Source organism: Diceros bicornis, chromosome 5 (genome assembly GCF_020826845.1).
Source record: "Diceros bicornis minor isolate mBicDic1 chromosome 5, mDicBic1.mat.cur, whole genome shotgun sequence".
In the NCBI taxonomy this organism is placed as follows: domain Eukaryota; kingdom Metazoa; phylum Chordata; class Mammalia; order Perissodactyla; family Rhinocerotidae; genus Diceros; species Diceros bicornis.
Genome location: NC_080744.1, coordinates 57,291,729 through 57,306,166, shown reverse-complemented (window position 1 = coordinate 57,306,166; position 14,438 = coordinate 57,291,729). Strand labels below are relative to the sequence as shown.

The 14,438-nt window shown below is 45.0% G+C and overlaps 1 protein-coding gene across 6 annotated transcripts in view; it reads right to left on the bottom strand.

Moving 5' to 3' along the window:
- Window positions 1-14,438, bottom strand: part of TLN2 (talin 2) — a 419,612-nt gene that overhangs the window by 129,534 nt on the left and 275,640 nt on the right. For all 6 annotated transcript variants that reach the window (XM_058541740.1, XM_058541736.1, XM_058541742.1 and 3 more), the window contains 7 exons: window positions 12,658-12,838; window positions 11,375-11,488; window positions 9,113-9,221; window positions 8,121-8,329; window positions 7,431-7,529; window positions 3,387-3,554; window positions 1,302-1,596 (listed from right to left, as the gene is read on the bottom strand). In XM_058541740.1, coding sequence (XP_058397723.1) covers window positions 1,302-1,596; window positions 3,387-3,554; window positions 7,431-7,529; window positions 8,121-8,329; window positions 9,113-9,221; window positions 11,375-11,488; window positions 12,658-12,838 — 1,175 coding nt within the window. The remainder of the gene's footprint in view (window positions 1-1,301; window positions 1,597-3,386; window positions 3,555-7,430; window positions 7,530-8,120; window positions 8,330-9,112; window positions 9,222-11,374; window positions 11,489-12,657; window positions 12,839-14,438) is intronic.

The following is a 14,438-nucleotide window of genomic DNA, read 5'->3' as shown; positions in this document are numbered from 1 at the left end:
TAGTGTTGCAGATTGTGGAACTTTTCCGGAGAGAAATTTCATGGACCCATTAAAAAAAATTGTACTTACCTATTGGCTCAGAAATTCCATTGATAGGAATTTACCCTACATATACCCCTAAAAGTAAACCAAGATATTTTTACAAGAATGATTACTGTAGTATTATTTTTGTAAAAGCAAAACAAACTAACAAGCAAATGAAAAAATTTGGAAGCCCCCTGAATGTCCATTAAAAGATAATTAGTTAAGTAAATATGATACATCCACTGAATAGAACATCATGCTGCCATTAAAAAGATTAGTGTATAGGTCATCATGAAAAGTCTCTCAGACACATTAAGTGAAAAAGGTTGCAAAAGAGGATGCATAATGCAATTCCATTTGTACATGACTGTAGCAAGACTGAAAATTTCTGGACAGTTAAACAAAGTGGTCAATCCTGGAGATTTAGATGGGATAGTGATGGGCTGGGTCTGGGCAGACTTACTTTTCAACTAATAGATAGGTGCATTGTACATATATATATTTTCTTTTCTGTATATCATGATGTTTAACATCTTAAAAAAACCTTTCCAGCTGGAGAGATGCCCTTCCTGGGGCTAGCCAATTCTTAGAGAAAGCAAAGGGTCCAGCGAGGAGCATGCCTTTGACATGCAAACTAACCAACACAGAGCCACACCTCCTCTATCTGGCCAGTACAGCCCAGGAGGCAATATGTTCCCTCTGCCTTAATCACCCCAGGGCAGGTACCAGGCAACTAGGGATCACCAGTACAGCACAGAGCCTACTGAAATCATTCACACTAGCTGTTCACCCTGCTCTGCCTTGCCTTTCCCATGGAAATCCCAATAAAGGCCATGGCCTAAGCTCTGTCCTCACACCTGTCTTCTGCAACCTGACCAAAACCTGACACTTTCCCTGTGACACTGCACGGCATGTGGTGACTGCCCCCCCCTTGGATCTGTGAGTAGATAAACTTCTTGCTTCCAAGCCTCAATTCTTGTCTCCTCCTGTGGCTGCACTGACTTACCACACCATGTCCAACATGGACATTCTTAAAACAAAAGAGATTTACTGTGAATCTAGGTATTAAAAAAAACCTAGTTAACGAAGTCTTTAAGTGTTGCTGAGGATGGGCACATTAGGAGTCTTCCATCTTTTTCCCAGCCTCAGTGAGGAACCCCTAACTGAGGCTGATGAGCACTTGCCCTTGAGGCACCCTGGCAACCATCACCTTTCTTGCAATCATCACCATCAGGGAACTCCAAACCGACCCGCCCACCCACAGCTCAGCCCCTCACCAGCATCGCCCATGGAGCTGAAGATGCTCTCGGTGACACACATGATGGTGTCGGTGGCCTGGTCGTAGCGGCCGATGGGCTCGCCTCGGCTGGCAAACTGTCGCACATGCTGCAGCAGATCGTGCAGGGCTTGGCTGACGACGCTGGCCGCCGCGCTGACCTGCTTCAGCAGCTCACTGTCGTCAGTGGCTGCCTGGCAGGCGCGGACGCAGTTCTCCACTGAGCGGTCCACGAGCTTTCCCGCTTCAATCAGCTGCTCCTGGCACACGGGGGAGCTGATGGTGGGGCTCACCACCTGAAGAGAGGCAGAGGCAGGTCTTGGGCACTGCAGGTCAACTCTTGGTGTGCATGAGCATTTCCACCCAGTCCTTTCATGCTCTGGGCCTCAGTTCCTTACTTATAAGACCAGGGATTCAACTAAACCATCACTGAGGTTTCTCATACTTCACTATTTCACTTTATCTTTGTGATTTTAAATGTCTGCTAATTTTTATCATTATTAGCAATACACAATCTATACTACTGAAGACTTCTATAGAGGGCTGGCCCCGTGGCTTAGCGGTTAAGTGCGCATTCTCCGCTACTGGCGGCCTGGGTTCGGATCCCGGGCATGCACCGATGCACCGCTTCTCCGGCCATGCTGAGGCCGCGTCCCACATACAGCAACTAGGATGTACAACTATGACATACAACTATCTACTGGGGCTTTGGGGAAAAAAAGGAGGAGGATTGGCAATAGATGTTAGCTTAGAGCCAGTCTTCCTCAGCAAAAAGAGGAGGATTAGCACGGATGTTAGCTCAGGGCTGATCTTCCTCACAAAAAAAAAAAAAACGACTTCTATAGAGAGAAATTACAAATATTTATCAATTATGCCTTCTCCTTTTAGGAACTTTCTGAATTGAGTCTTCTGAGCTAAGATAAAAAGACTATCTAGGGCCGGCCCAGTGGGTTAGCAGTTGAGTTCATGCGCTCCGCTTTGGCAGCCCGGGGTTTGCCAGTTTGGATCCTGGGCGCGGACATACGCACTGCTCATCAAGCCATGCTGAGGCGCGTCCCGCATAGAGCAACTAGAAGGATGTACATCTATGACATACAACAATCTACTGGGGCTTTGGGGAGGAAAAAGGAAAAAAGGAGGAAGACTGGCAACAGATGTTAGCTTAGGGTAAATCTTTCTCAAAAAGAAAAAAAGACCGTCTAAAAGAATTGTATTTCTTTTTCTAGAGACATCTGGAACTCTGCCTCACAGCACTTTAAAGAACAGGGGGATTCTGTCAGTTATGCGTATACTAGGAGGGTGAAAAAGTAAAGCAGGAGGGAGACCATCAAGGACACCTCTGATTGATGCTGCAAATCCTCCCAGAGGATGGGAAATGCCAAGCTGAGCCAGGTCACGGATCTGTACAATACGTTATGTCATCAAGTTGAGAAACGGACATGACCCATCTTCTGATGCACCTTCTCAGTGAAGACGCACAGGGTGGAGTGGAAAGGGTATTTAAAGTCAGACGGGCCTGCATTAAAACCAGTTCTGCCACATACTACTTCCGTGGCGCTAAGCTACTTACTAACATCTAGGGGCCTCTGTTTCCTCTTCAGTAAACTAGGGATGATGGTGCTTAACGAGGTGAAACTTGACACACAGAGTGTGCACATATAACTGGCAACAATGAACTTCATCCTCGTTACCCTCACTCTAACACTGTACAGTGTAGAAGGGGCTCCCCCAAAACTCTGCGCATTATTTCTGAACCCACTTATAACGCCATACGTCACAATGCAAGAACTCTTTGTGTGCAGGTGTGGATAAGACATATTGAGAAATCCAAAGGGGAGACATGGCCATTTGCATATAGCAATGGCAATTAGACAGAAAAGTATCTCTGCCTGAGGACTTGAGCAAAGAACAAATCATAAAAGCAGAATTCAGCAGTTTATGCTAAAATCTTGTTGTGTCACCTGAAGCAAGCTCTAAGTCTCAGATAATTTTAACAAATTCTGCCCCTGCTTCGCCCCAATGACTGGACGCACATAAGAGCATGTGACACTTTGTAAAAAGGGCTGGGGGGTGCCAGCTGGCTTACCTTGGCACACGCCACAAGCTGGGAGGTGGAGAGGGCGCACTGGGTGGCAGCAGCAATCACCCTGTTCTGTAGGACCGTGTCTTCAGCCACTTGGGCAACATTCTTCGCCTTTAGTACCAACATGGCGGCGGCATTGGCCACGGCTTTGGCCAAACTCATTAAAACGTCCTAAGAAAGAGGAATCAAAAACTAGTCATTTATTTTTTTCTAATTACCCTTCACAGCCTGAAAATAAAATGTGGTGTCCACTTAAACACTTTATTAAAATTCCATTTGACCTCTTTCCTTCAGGACTTAATAATATTTTTTCCACCCATTTTTCTGAAATGTCAACTTATCCTTAGAGCTAATTACGGAAGGAGACTCATATCCTAATAACATAATCTCCTATACATTCATTAAACAACAAAGATCTAAATCTAAAATAGGTTAATTTGAGGGAAGGGTTTTTATCTTAACCACTTATTCACATTCAAGCACTTGTCCAACGCTAAGAGCCTTGATCACGTCTCTTGTATACATGGTCAATGTGGTAGATCAGAAGCTGAAAATATATCCAGATGCCACAAATACTATGTGCTGTAGGAAGCATATAATTCATGGCCTCCAAGTCATCATGCCTCACTGTAACATGAAAATTCATCTTTTGGATTTCTACCTCACACAAGGATCCAAGTTATCAGAAATTTAGCCATCTCTCTGCCTCCAGAGGGCAACGTTGGACATGCACAGACAACACCTACAGCTCAAGAGCCAAGGAGAGCTCTGCACATAAGTTATTCTCAGTGTTCTGTAGCCTTCTGGATAGAGATTAAATTATTATGAAAGGTGGAAAGGGAGCCTACTTAAATAAACTAGCTACAAGTCGACCTCACTGAAGATGCAAGGAGCTCTGAGCCTTCAAAGTTCACTTTATGCTTCAACTCAACAAAAAGGTACTCTGCCTGCAGGATGGAGCCTCCTTTGACTTAACCCCCCCAGATTTGTCACTTGTCTGTGTGACCTGAAGAATAACCACTGTTATATTTAATTTACTTCTTGGCTTTTAATATTGAAGGTAGATTATTTGGTTTGGAAATGCCTTCCCAAACATACGAGCCATTTTTACTTTGAACCAACATGTCAAAGATTTCTCTCAGAGGAAATGCGGTCAGAAGTCTTTATTAATTCATCAGATAATGAAAAGCACTTTTGATTCTGAATGCAAAGGGCACCCACAGTCTTTACACCAAGATATTTTATGAGACGCTATATTAGAAAGAATGTTCATCTTGCACAATTTTACACAGAGCAAAGACTATATGCTATGCAGCCAAATCAGAAACCCATGAATCCACCAAGTAAGCGGATTTTCAAATGGACAACAACGAAGCAGTCTTACAGGAACAGTTTAGTCCAGTCTTTTTTAGGTTTCTGATGTTTACTGGATATCCAAGGAAAAACCAAAGACTGCAGTGCCAAAAGTAGAAGACGCCTTTGGAATCTGACTGGCACTCGTTTGTCACACAGCTTTTAGAAACTGCTCCCAACATGGCCTACAAAGTTAAAGTTCTTGGACACCTATCTCGATGCTCTATGAAAACATAATTTGAATGTCACAAATTACTAACAAGATTTAAAAAAAAATACTTTCTAAAACAGGTCATAGTATTCCTTCACTTGATATGAATCCATCTTTTTTTACACAGGGATCAAGATTAGGTCATGTAGACTCATGGTTGTTCTAAAGGGCTTTGTTAGACTCATTTAAAGAAATCCTGTTCCTCCTATTAATTTTGTCCAAAAAAAATACAGTTAGAAAAAGAACGTGATACTATAACTATACTTGCTGACAAGGCCTTTGTCAAACTTTTCAACAAGACCACTATTATGTAGCCTGTGTAAAATAAATCTTTGTTAACTCTGGGAACATGCAGTACATTGAGAACCCAAGAAAAGCTCTGAGATAGGATCTCAAAAATCAGAAAAACAGAGAATAAGAAACCCAGTGTCAGTAAGCCAGAGGCTACCCACAACTGGAGGCTGCAGGATCACCTTCCTGCACTCGTGTGTACCTAGAGACCTTACAGAAGCAGAACACGTTCAAGTCAGGCCTTTCTCTGGTAAGAAGGCCTCCACAGGACCATACCCTGAACCTGAACCTGCTTCCCTAGCATGTCTAAATAGAAACAAACATTAGGAAGCAGAGTTTGCATTTATACATGATGAATACAGTCTGTCAAAGGAAAAAAAAAAAGGCAAAGTCTTCCAAAATACAAGGATGCATGAGATGTCCTAAGGAACTGTGACTTTCCCCTCAACCTTTCCAAACACTCTGGGGACAGCAATCATATTTCTGAGGAAAGTAAGTTGACCACTTCAAATAATGAAGCCTAGTAAACCAAGAGTTGAATCACATATTTACCCAATTCCTAAGTGGGTACCTGCCTACAAAGAATTACCTGCTCAAATACAAAAAGCAAAGGCCAATACAAGAGTAGTTAGGGGATGGGGCTAACAGGATGTCCAGATGGGGCCAAGAGTAGCTTGGATTTAGTGGGATATATTTATGTGGTCTGCAGTTAATTCTCCTTATAGTTAAGTTATTGTTGGCCATCCCAGCATAGAAATGGCTTCAGGAATACTCCTACTACCAATTTTGGGTCTCACCCTCCATCATGACATGAATGTTCAAGCACTGAATGTCTTACTGCACTGCAGGATATGAGTGAGTCCTACGGCCCCAGTACCACAGGTATGTGGAAAGCAGAGGATAAACAAACACATCTAAGGACGAAGGTGCACGTTTCATGTATCACAACACCTATGATCATGTCTTAGTGTAACTGACGCATCTTGTGTTGATGAAGTTTGGTAGTTCTAGATAAAATGGCATGCAAAATTGCCACCCATGAAGCAAGGAACTTGAATGCTAGAGGAAAGCTGAATGATCTTTCTATTCTGAATTCTAGAGAATTCCCAAACAGTGCACTTGACATAAGATTTGGAAAAGGGCATCTTCCAGAGAACATGGGCTCAAACTGTAACAGTTTAATTAGAATGTATTTATATATTAGTTGCAAAATTAAGACTTGAGAGGAGGAGGAAGAGGAATGAAGGGCATCTGCTCACAAGTATATAAGAAGAGAAGCTCATCTTAGCCGGAAGCTCCCAAAAGCAGGCCTCTGCACCTCATCTGTGGTGGCCAGGAACAGAGGCAGGCCAGTCAGGATCTTGTCTGAGCTGGCAATGCATCAAGCCAGCTGCAAACAGTGGCCACAGCTGTTCACCAAGGACAAACAGCACATGTCCCTGGTATTGAAAAAGAAGGGTGACCAAAAAAAAGACTGCACCATCCTTGTGGTTTGGGATATGATGCGGACAATAGAGACACCTCTGAATGCAAAGAAAACCCATGCTATGTGTGAGTGAGTGTATGGGAGTGTTCATGTTTTCACTTACATGAGGACTCTAGAATGATGCAATTAAACACTGTCCCCAAATAGATAAAACAAGATTGGCCATGAGTTGATAATTGTAGAGGTTGGGTGGTAAATACAAGGTGGTTCATGATAGTATGCCCTTCACTTTTGTGTTTAAAGAATGTCCAGGAGGCTGGCCTGGTGGCATAGTGTTTAAGTTCGCATGCTCTACTTTGGTGGCCTGGGGTTTGTGGGTTTGGATTCCAGGTGTGGACCTACACACCACTCATCAAGCCATGCTGTGGCAGTGTCCCACATATAAAATAGAGGAAGACTGGCAAAAGATGTTAACTCAGGGCCAACCTTCTTCACCAAAACAAAAAAGAAAAAAAGAAAAAAAGTCGAGCATATTGACCAGTAAGAACAGCTAAAAAAGTGCTTGACGACAATGATGCATGACGTGAGTTTTTCAATTAAAATTTTTTTTAATTAACACACAAAAACCACACCCCCCAAGAAAATCCACCTCATTCTTATTCTTGACAGCTAAAGGAAGATTTTGGTTTTTCGTTACATTCTCCCTGCTTGGATCTAGACCAGCACTGAGACTTCCTTCCAAGAATGTGGGCTGGAAATATCTTACTTGGAATCGCTCATCAGTCTCATTCTCTCCGATCTGTCTCAGAAGATCCCCACTGGCTTGTCCAATGCTCCCAGCAGCAGTCAAAACTGTCTGTCGAGGCTATGAACAAAGAACACACATTGATTGGAAAGAAAATGCATTTCCTCACAGTGCCATCAGACAAGGCAGTGCAGGAAGAGGACTATTGCGGGGTTGGCTCCTCCTGCACGTAAATGAGGGTCTTGGACTGTGTGTAAGACAGGAGACATAAATGTCCTGGTGAAATTTGTGCAAGGAAATGCCTGATGTCTCACAAACCAGCAATAGGTGGACAGATTTGAAATGTTCAATTAATGAGTCTTGTTCAGCTGGTAGGAAGGGGATATGTACTTTATGGAAATTAGGGTGCAAACTCGTATCCCCTCTAAATGTGTATTTGTCATGTGTGTTCATTTCTGAGGTTACATCTAATCAAGTACCCTGGTGAGATTGAGGGGAGAGGGGGAGAAGAGAGGCTTCCTACTAAGAGCTCACCCAGTCCCAAAGGTTGAGCTATAGCTTCTGCACCCAGTTCAATAACTCCAAACCCTACAGTGTGGCAGCATACTCCATCAGGATGGAAGGAACGGCTCAGGAAGCAAGAGCCCCATGGTACCCAAAGGCTGCACCTGTCTCATCAGAACCTGAGTGACTGCTTGCCCCAGAGCTCACCTCTCCAGAAGTAGGCTGCACAGCTTTCAGCAAGTCTGACACTGCCCCAGCGAGAGTCCTTGCAGCTCTGAGCAAGTCTTCCCCACTGCCCACCTCATCGTCCATGAGGGCTGCCAATAGCTTCACGCCCTTGGACATCTCCGTCAGGTTGGAAGAAATGGTGGTGATTGCACATCCCACAGCTGTGTAGTCGGTGTCTGCAGGGTCACCTGGGACAGAGAGGGAGCAACCCCATCAAAGGAGGGTGGTGAAGGGTGAAGACAGCCCAGGCTTGGCAGGAGGTAAGTGGCCACATCGTGGCGCCTGTCACCCACAAGCCTGCAGGAGTCGGACACAAGCGAAGCCTGTGCACAGTGGGATAGACGGCTCCCTGTCTCCAAAGTGCTGCTCTTCACAAGGTCCTTTCACCCTCAGGCCTCATACATCGAAACACTGAGCAAGAACACCTTTAAAATTCCAAAGGAAGTCTCAGCATCTCACAGCCCTTTTCACCAGGCCCCTGTCTGCAGCTTGGAGGGGTCAACTCTGCTCCTGGAACACTGAAACGCTGCATGGTGAAGCCAAGATGTTTCCTGGCTCTCATTTGACCGTGCAAGGCGGGAAGTCATGCTACGCCAGAAGAGACTACTGCTGGACGAGATAGAAGAAGGCACATATGACGGATCTAGGCATTGAAAACCATTTTCAGACTGTAAGCTCCCAGAAGGGCGAAACTGGCCTCAATATACTTTAAAGTACGTCCAGCATATTGACAAACAACGAGAAGAGCCATGTAAGTGCTTTTTAATGATAACACATGATATAGACAAAAAGGAATGAGATATTCCCCACATTTCTCCTGGGTCAGTGGGAGAAAATGCCTGAAGCATTCTGAGTGCCTAAAAATAGACTATCTTCTCAGAATATGAAAATCTGTTGTTTCAATCAAAGAATAAGAACTTTTTTTTTTTTTAACAAAACCACAATACACCACAAATCCCTCAGGGACTTACCGGCTGTGAGGTTAACAACTGAAGCTGTTCCAGCTGTGATGGCATCGACTTGAGAGTGGATTTCATGCTTGGATTCGTCGACTTTATTCTGAACCCATACCCTAGATGCCTGCAAAACCAGACAATTGCATGACACAATCACTGCACAGAATTACCCAGGAAACCAGAGAAGTCGCGCCATAGAATGAGACCAGCATTTGGCTACACTCTTCCTGGGTCAGCACCAACAAGGCCTTAAGTCATCTGAAACAACGTCCTTAACAGGCCTCTTGCTCATTCCCAGATGCTGAATGGCAGGTAAATTCTCAATGTTTCTTACTCTAGTTACCTTTTTTTTTTTACCCTTTTAAGATCTTATACAGACAAATTCTATGTGGTTTTATATAGGTAAATTCAATTTAAAAACGAGAAAAATTAATGTCTCATAAATAATACTACACATTAGCACCAATAATTGTTGCTAATTTTCGCCTTGTCTTTTGGAGAATGAAGTCAGAATTAGGGTGTTCTAGCTCACAAGTGTTCTCAGTCAGGGCAGGAAGTGTCTTTTGTTTGCAACACACATGTCGTGTAGATGCGGCACCTTTCCTGGTACGATTTGGGGGGAGGGGTCAAGACTCCTGTTCCCGATCCAGCTCTGCCACTAACAAGTGACATTACCTTGGGCAAATTATATCCCAGTCCTGTGCCTTATATTTCCTCCCCCATAGGAATTCAGCAGTCTTTAAAAACCTTTCCGGCTCTTAGACTTTATGTTCATTTGAGCCCCAAATAGCAAATTCTCTATTTTCTGGCATTTCTGGACTTGGCCAATAAATGATCATTTACATTGATAATAACGACCTTGTGGTAGTACAAGGCGCTGATCTGCTTCCCAAAATATCCCCAAAACAATCTAGATTCAGGATGTGTCTAGCACTAATAATATTTTTTTGTATACCAGTTCTTTGAAAATTGGTGAAGCAGGATGGTTAAATCCAAATATTTTAAAACACTTATCTCACAACTGTGCTTGATACGAGAATCTTGCCATATGTATTTTCACTCTGAAGTTCCCCAAAGCAAAGTGTTTAATGACTTCAGGAGCTTGGGAGAAACAGCCCTGAGGACAGCAGTGCCCGTGTGTATGAGTGTGCAAATGAACAATGCAGCATCCAGGGAGAACTCGGAGGCAGTTATCCTGGCTAGACAAGACGAGGCTACAAATGATGGCTCATCAGTCCTGGAACAGTGGTTTTCCACCCTGGCTGCCCATTAGAATCACATGGGGAGATGAAAAACCACTGATACCCAGGCCCCACCCCCAGAGACACGGATTTGTCTGGTCTGACCCAGGCCTTAGGTTTCGGCCGGAAAGCTCCCCAGGTGATTCTAATGTGCAAAGCAGGGCTGAGAATGATAGCGCTAGCCAGGGCTTCGGAAACTTGAATGTGCACACAAAGCAGCTGGGAATTTTACTAAAATGCAGATTCTGATTCAGAAGGTTAGGGTAAGGCCTAAGGTTCTGCACCTCTCACAAGATCCTAGTTGTTGCCGATGCTGCTGGCCCACGGACCACAATTTGAGTAGCAAGGAGCTAGATGATTTCATGCAGCAGCAGCTACAGGAAAGCAGCTAACAACCCTGAAAAGCTCAACAGGAGTATCCAGTGGTTCTCAAAGCATGGTCCCCCGACAAAAAGCAGCACCTGATAACTTGTTGGAAATGCAAATTCTCAGGCCCCACCTCAGACCTACTGAGTCAGAAAAAACTGGGGAGGGGCTCAGCAATCTGTTTCAACAAGCCCTCTGGGTGATTCTGATGCATGGGCTAAAGTTTGAGAACCACTGGTAATAACAACAAAAACAGGCACAACCTCACTGAGCTCTCACTATGTTAGGTACTCTGCTAAGAAAAGAACTCCGCACATGATTAGAATGAGTCTTCACAACAACCCTATTCATGGATGACAAAACAGAGGCTTAGAGCGAGTAAGCTGGGATTTGAGCCCAGATTATGTGACTCTAGAGTCTATGTTCTTAGCCCTCGCGAGGTACTGCCAACAGCCAGTAGCACCCTATGATTCTCTCCTTCTGCGGGTACAACCTAGAGACAAAGACTCAATATCTTGACAAAAAAAAAACAAAAACAAACCAGATAAAGATGGATTTCCACTTCATCTAGCTAGAGACAGAGATTCACCTCACTGAATCCAGCCAGAGAGTATAACCCTGTTTTCTGCCAGGGCAGAGAAATCAAATGAAAACCACAAGCAATATTTACCATATCCTGGCCGAGAGGCGGCAGCGAGTCGAGCTCGCTGAGGTCGTCCTGGGCCTGCTGGACAGCGTGCATGCTTGTGTTGATGGTCCCCATGAGGGCCTGCTGGGCCGAAGTCTGCAAAGGCAGAGGAATACAAGGCGGTCATACCATGCTCCTGGGAATGACAGGCTTCTACAAGAATAAGGTGAAATTGAACTCTGGGCTCATGATAAAGCAGCCCAGGGTACATCTCAACAACTGCCTGAACCACCTTCCATTTCAATCTGGGGGCCGGAAACGGATATTGTATTATGTTAATAGAATACTAAATATGGGTCTTTGCAATAGAGGGATTATAATCAGAAGAGTGTGGGGAGCTTAATCAGCTGACAAGAAGGCTCAGAAAGAGTCCTTGCAGGGTGAGTTAAGGGGGTCCAATCCTTGAGTACTGAGGACAAAAGATCTCATGCATAGGCAACAGGAGTGTGTTATATCAGAACTCTTCTTGGTAAATGAGTAAGGATTCCACCCAAACCAATAGTCCACACGCTTCTTCAGACTCAAATCACTTCTGAGCTTTCAGGCTCTCCAGCTTTCAAAAAGTTCTTGCCCAGGGGCTGGCCCGGTTGCATAGTGGTTAAGTTTGCATGTTCCACTTCGGTCGCCCGGGGTTCACGGGTTCGGACGCACTGCTTATCAAGCCATGCTGTGGCAGGTGTCCCACATATAAAGTGGAGGAAGACGGGCACAGATGTTAGCCCAGGGCCAATCTTCCTCAGCAAAAAGAAGAGGATTGGCAACGGATGTTAGCTCAGGGCTAATCTTCCTCACACACAAAAAAAGTTCTTGCCCAATAGCATGGGATTCTAGAGCAGGCAGACCAACACAGTGGAAGGAACCAAAGATCTGCTTGGGGGAAAATGCATGGATCACTACAGACCTAGTCTATTTCTAAGACTCTCTGAGGTGTATCTGGGCCGATTAGCAGCTTGATGCTGCTAAGGCAGGGGAGCGGGGTCCTATCTCTATATTACCAGTCACGTGGAGAGGTCACTGCTTCTCTTCCAGACCCCGAGGACACCTGTGATCCTAGACAGAGCATTACCAGAGCCACTCACTTGAAAGCACGCTAGGAATTAGGCACTGGGACCGCACAGCTGAAGAACCATGGTTCAGACAGGCAACAGCAAGAGTGTGGATGATATACACACAACCTATCACCATAGCTGGTGTCCCCTTCCCCCCTCTCCCATACGCTGGAGGCAGCGTACTGACAGGCAGGGCAAGTGCCCAGGGCGCCTCACCAGTGGGGGCATGTGGCCCCGGTGCATCTGCCCAACCATGACCTGCTGCTGCGGTGAGGGCATGCTGCCAACATTGAAGGTCTCGGGGCCACTGGAGCCTGAGCGCATCACGGCTGGCAGCGCCACTGAGCCGTGCTCCACCTTTCCGGTCCGATTGAACTGCTGCTGCAAGATAGTGGACCTGTGGGGGACAGGCGGTTTGGTCACTGTGAGTTTGCCACTCACATTGAGCGTAATGATAAGCTACCACAGGTGTCATGAATGTTTGTTGCTTTAGGCTACGGAGACCAATTTAAAAGAGGCATATATAGACAGAACTGAGCAAGAAGCAGCAGCACTAAAATGCTCAGAAGGAGACCCCTGAGATGAATGAATCCTTCTATCATCTGTAATATAAATAACTACTCCCAATTTATCTACTTAATAGGTTCATGGTATTATGCAATTAGTTGTTCTTAAAAAAGACAGATATTCCTACAACAATAATGTTCCAGGCATTAGTGAAAGTTTTGGATACACTGATCTATTATTTGTAAATTCTACCTGAAATAGCATTCATTCAACAAATATCTACCGCATGCCAGGTTATATTCTAGGCATTGGGGGCACAGATCACTTATCCTTAGCTTGAAGGGAGAGGTGTGGAAATGAACTTAAAGACAATCTCCCACAGCTTGGGTCCCCTCCCCAGGTCCAAGGCCAATGACCACAGAGTATATTTAAACACCTTTGGAGCCTTGATGATGTGACAGACTTTGGCACCTGTTCCAGATGATTTCAACCTAAGTCTGGGAAGATTCCTAGGGCAACTATGTGAACAAATTATCAATTTCTTAATTCTTGTTTTTTTCTTAGAATGAGTGCTGAGTGCAAAGGACTTTGAGCACATGAAGGTAATAAGTCCGAGGTTGGCACATCTGCCTCAGTAGCCCAGTGGACAAACCCACAGGGAGAGTCTGGGGAATCTGTGTGCATGGGGGCGGTGGGGGGGGGGCGGGGTTGGTAAGCAGCGGCGCTAATGCAGTGGGGCCTCTGTCCCAGGGTCTTTGAACCATCACAGATCACTCCTTGTTGCCCAGGGCAAAGCTCATGAGCCATGCTAGGATATCAAGCAAGGCATCCATGGAGAAACAATGTCTGTGGAGGGGTTCACACTAGGGAGGATGGATCCACGGCTCCTCTAGGAAGTCAGCTGCATTCCAAGATCTCAGCCACTGTCTAACACAGGGAGAAGTGGAAGGTCTAGGGATGGGAAGCACCCTGGACCATTTCTCCTGCTTGCCTTGATCAGACTCCACCATGACACCTTAGGTAGTGGGAAAGGGCTACAGTGGCCCCAGGCAGAGGAGGGTCCCAGCACTCTGGGCTCAGACACTTACTGAGCTGCTCCTAGGCAAAGTATAAGGGCAGTGAATAGCTCACCCTGTCAGAAAGCACTAGCTTGCTAATTTCCATCTAATGGTCATTAACAATTCCAAGAACTGAAGGTGTTTTGCGAGAGGGTAGCAAGTACTTGAAGTTTGCTTCCAACTTGTGTACTAATCAAGTTGGGTTCCAACATGTGTACTAATAGAGAAAAGTGGAAAACCACATTTCAAGGTGATTATGAAGCAAATTTTGAAAAAGTTGTGCAGAGTGGCAATGTTAGAGAAACAGTATGGCTAAGCAAGTTCAATATGCTGGAACATGCTAGAACTTTGGGGCAGTGTACTATAGGAAACATCACAAGATCTGAATCGGAGTCCTAGCTCTGCCATATGTGTGCATCTCAATTAACTTCC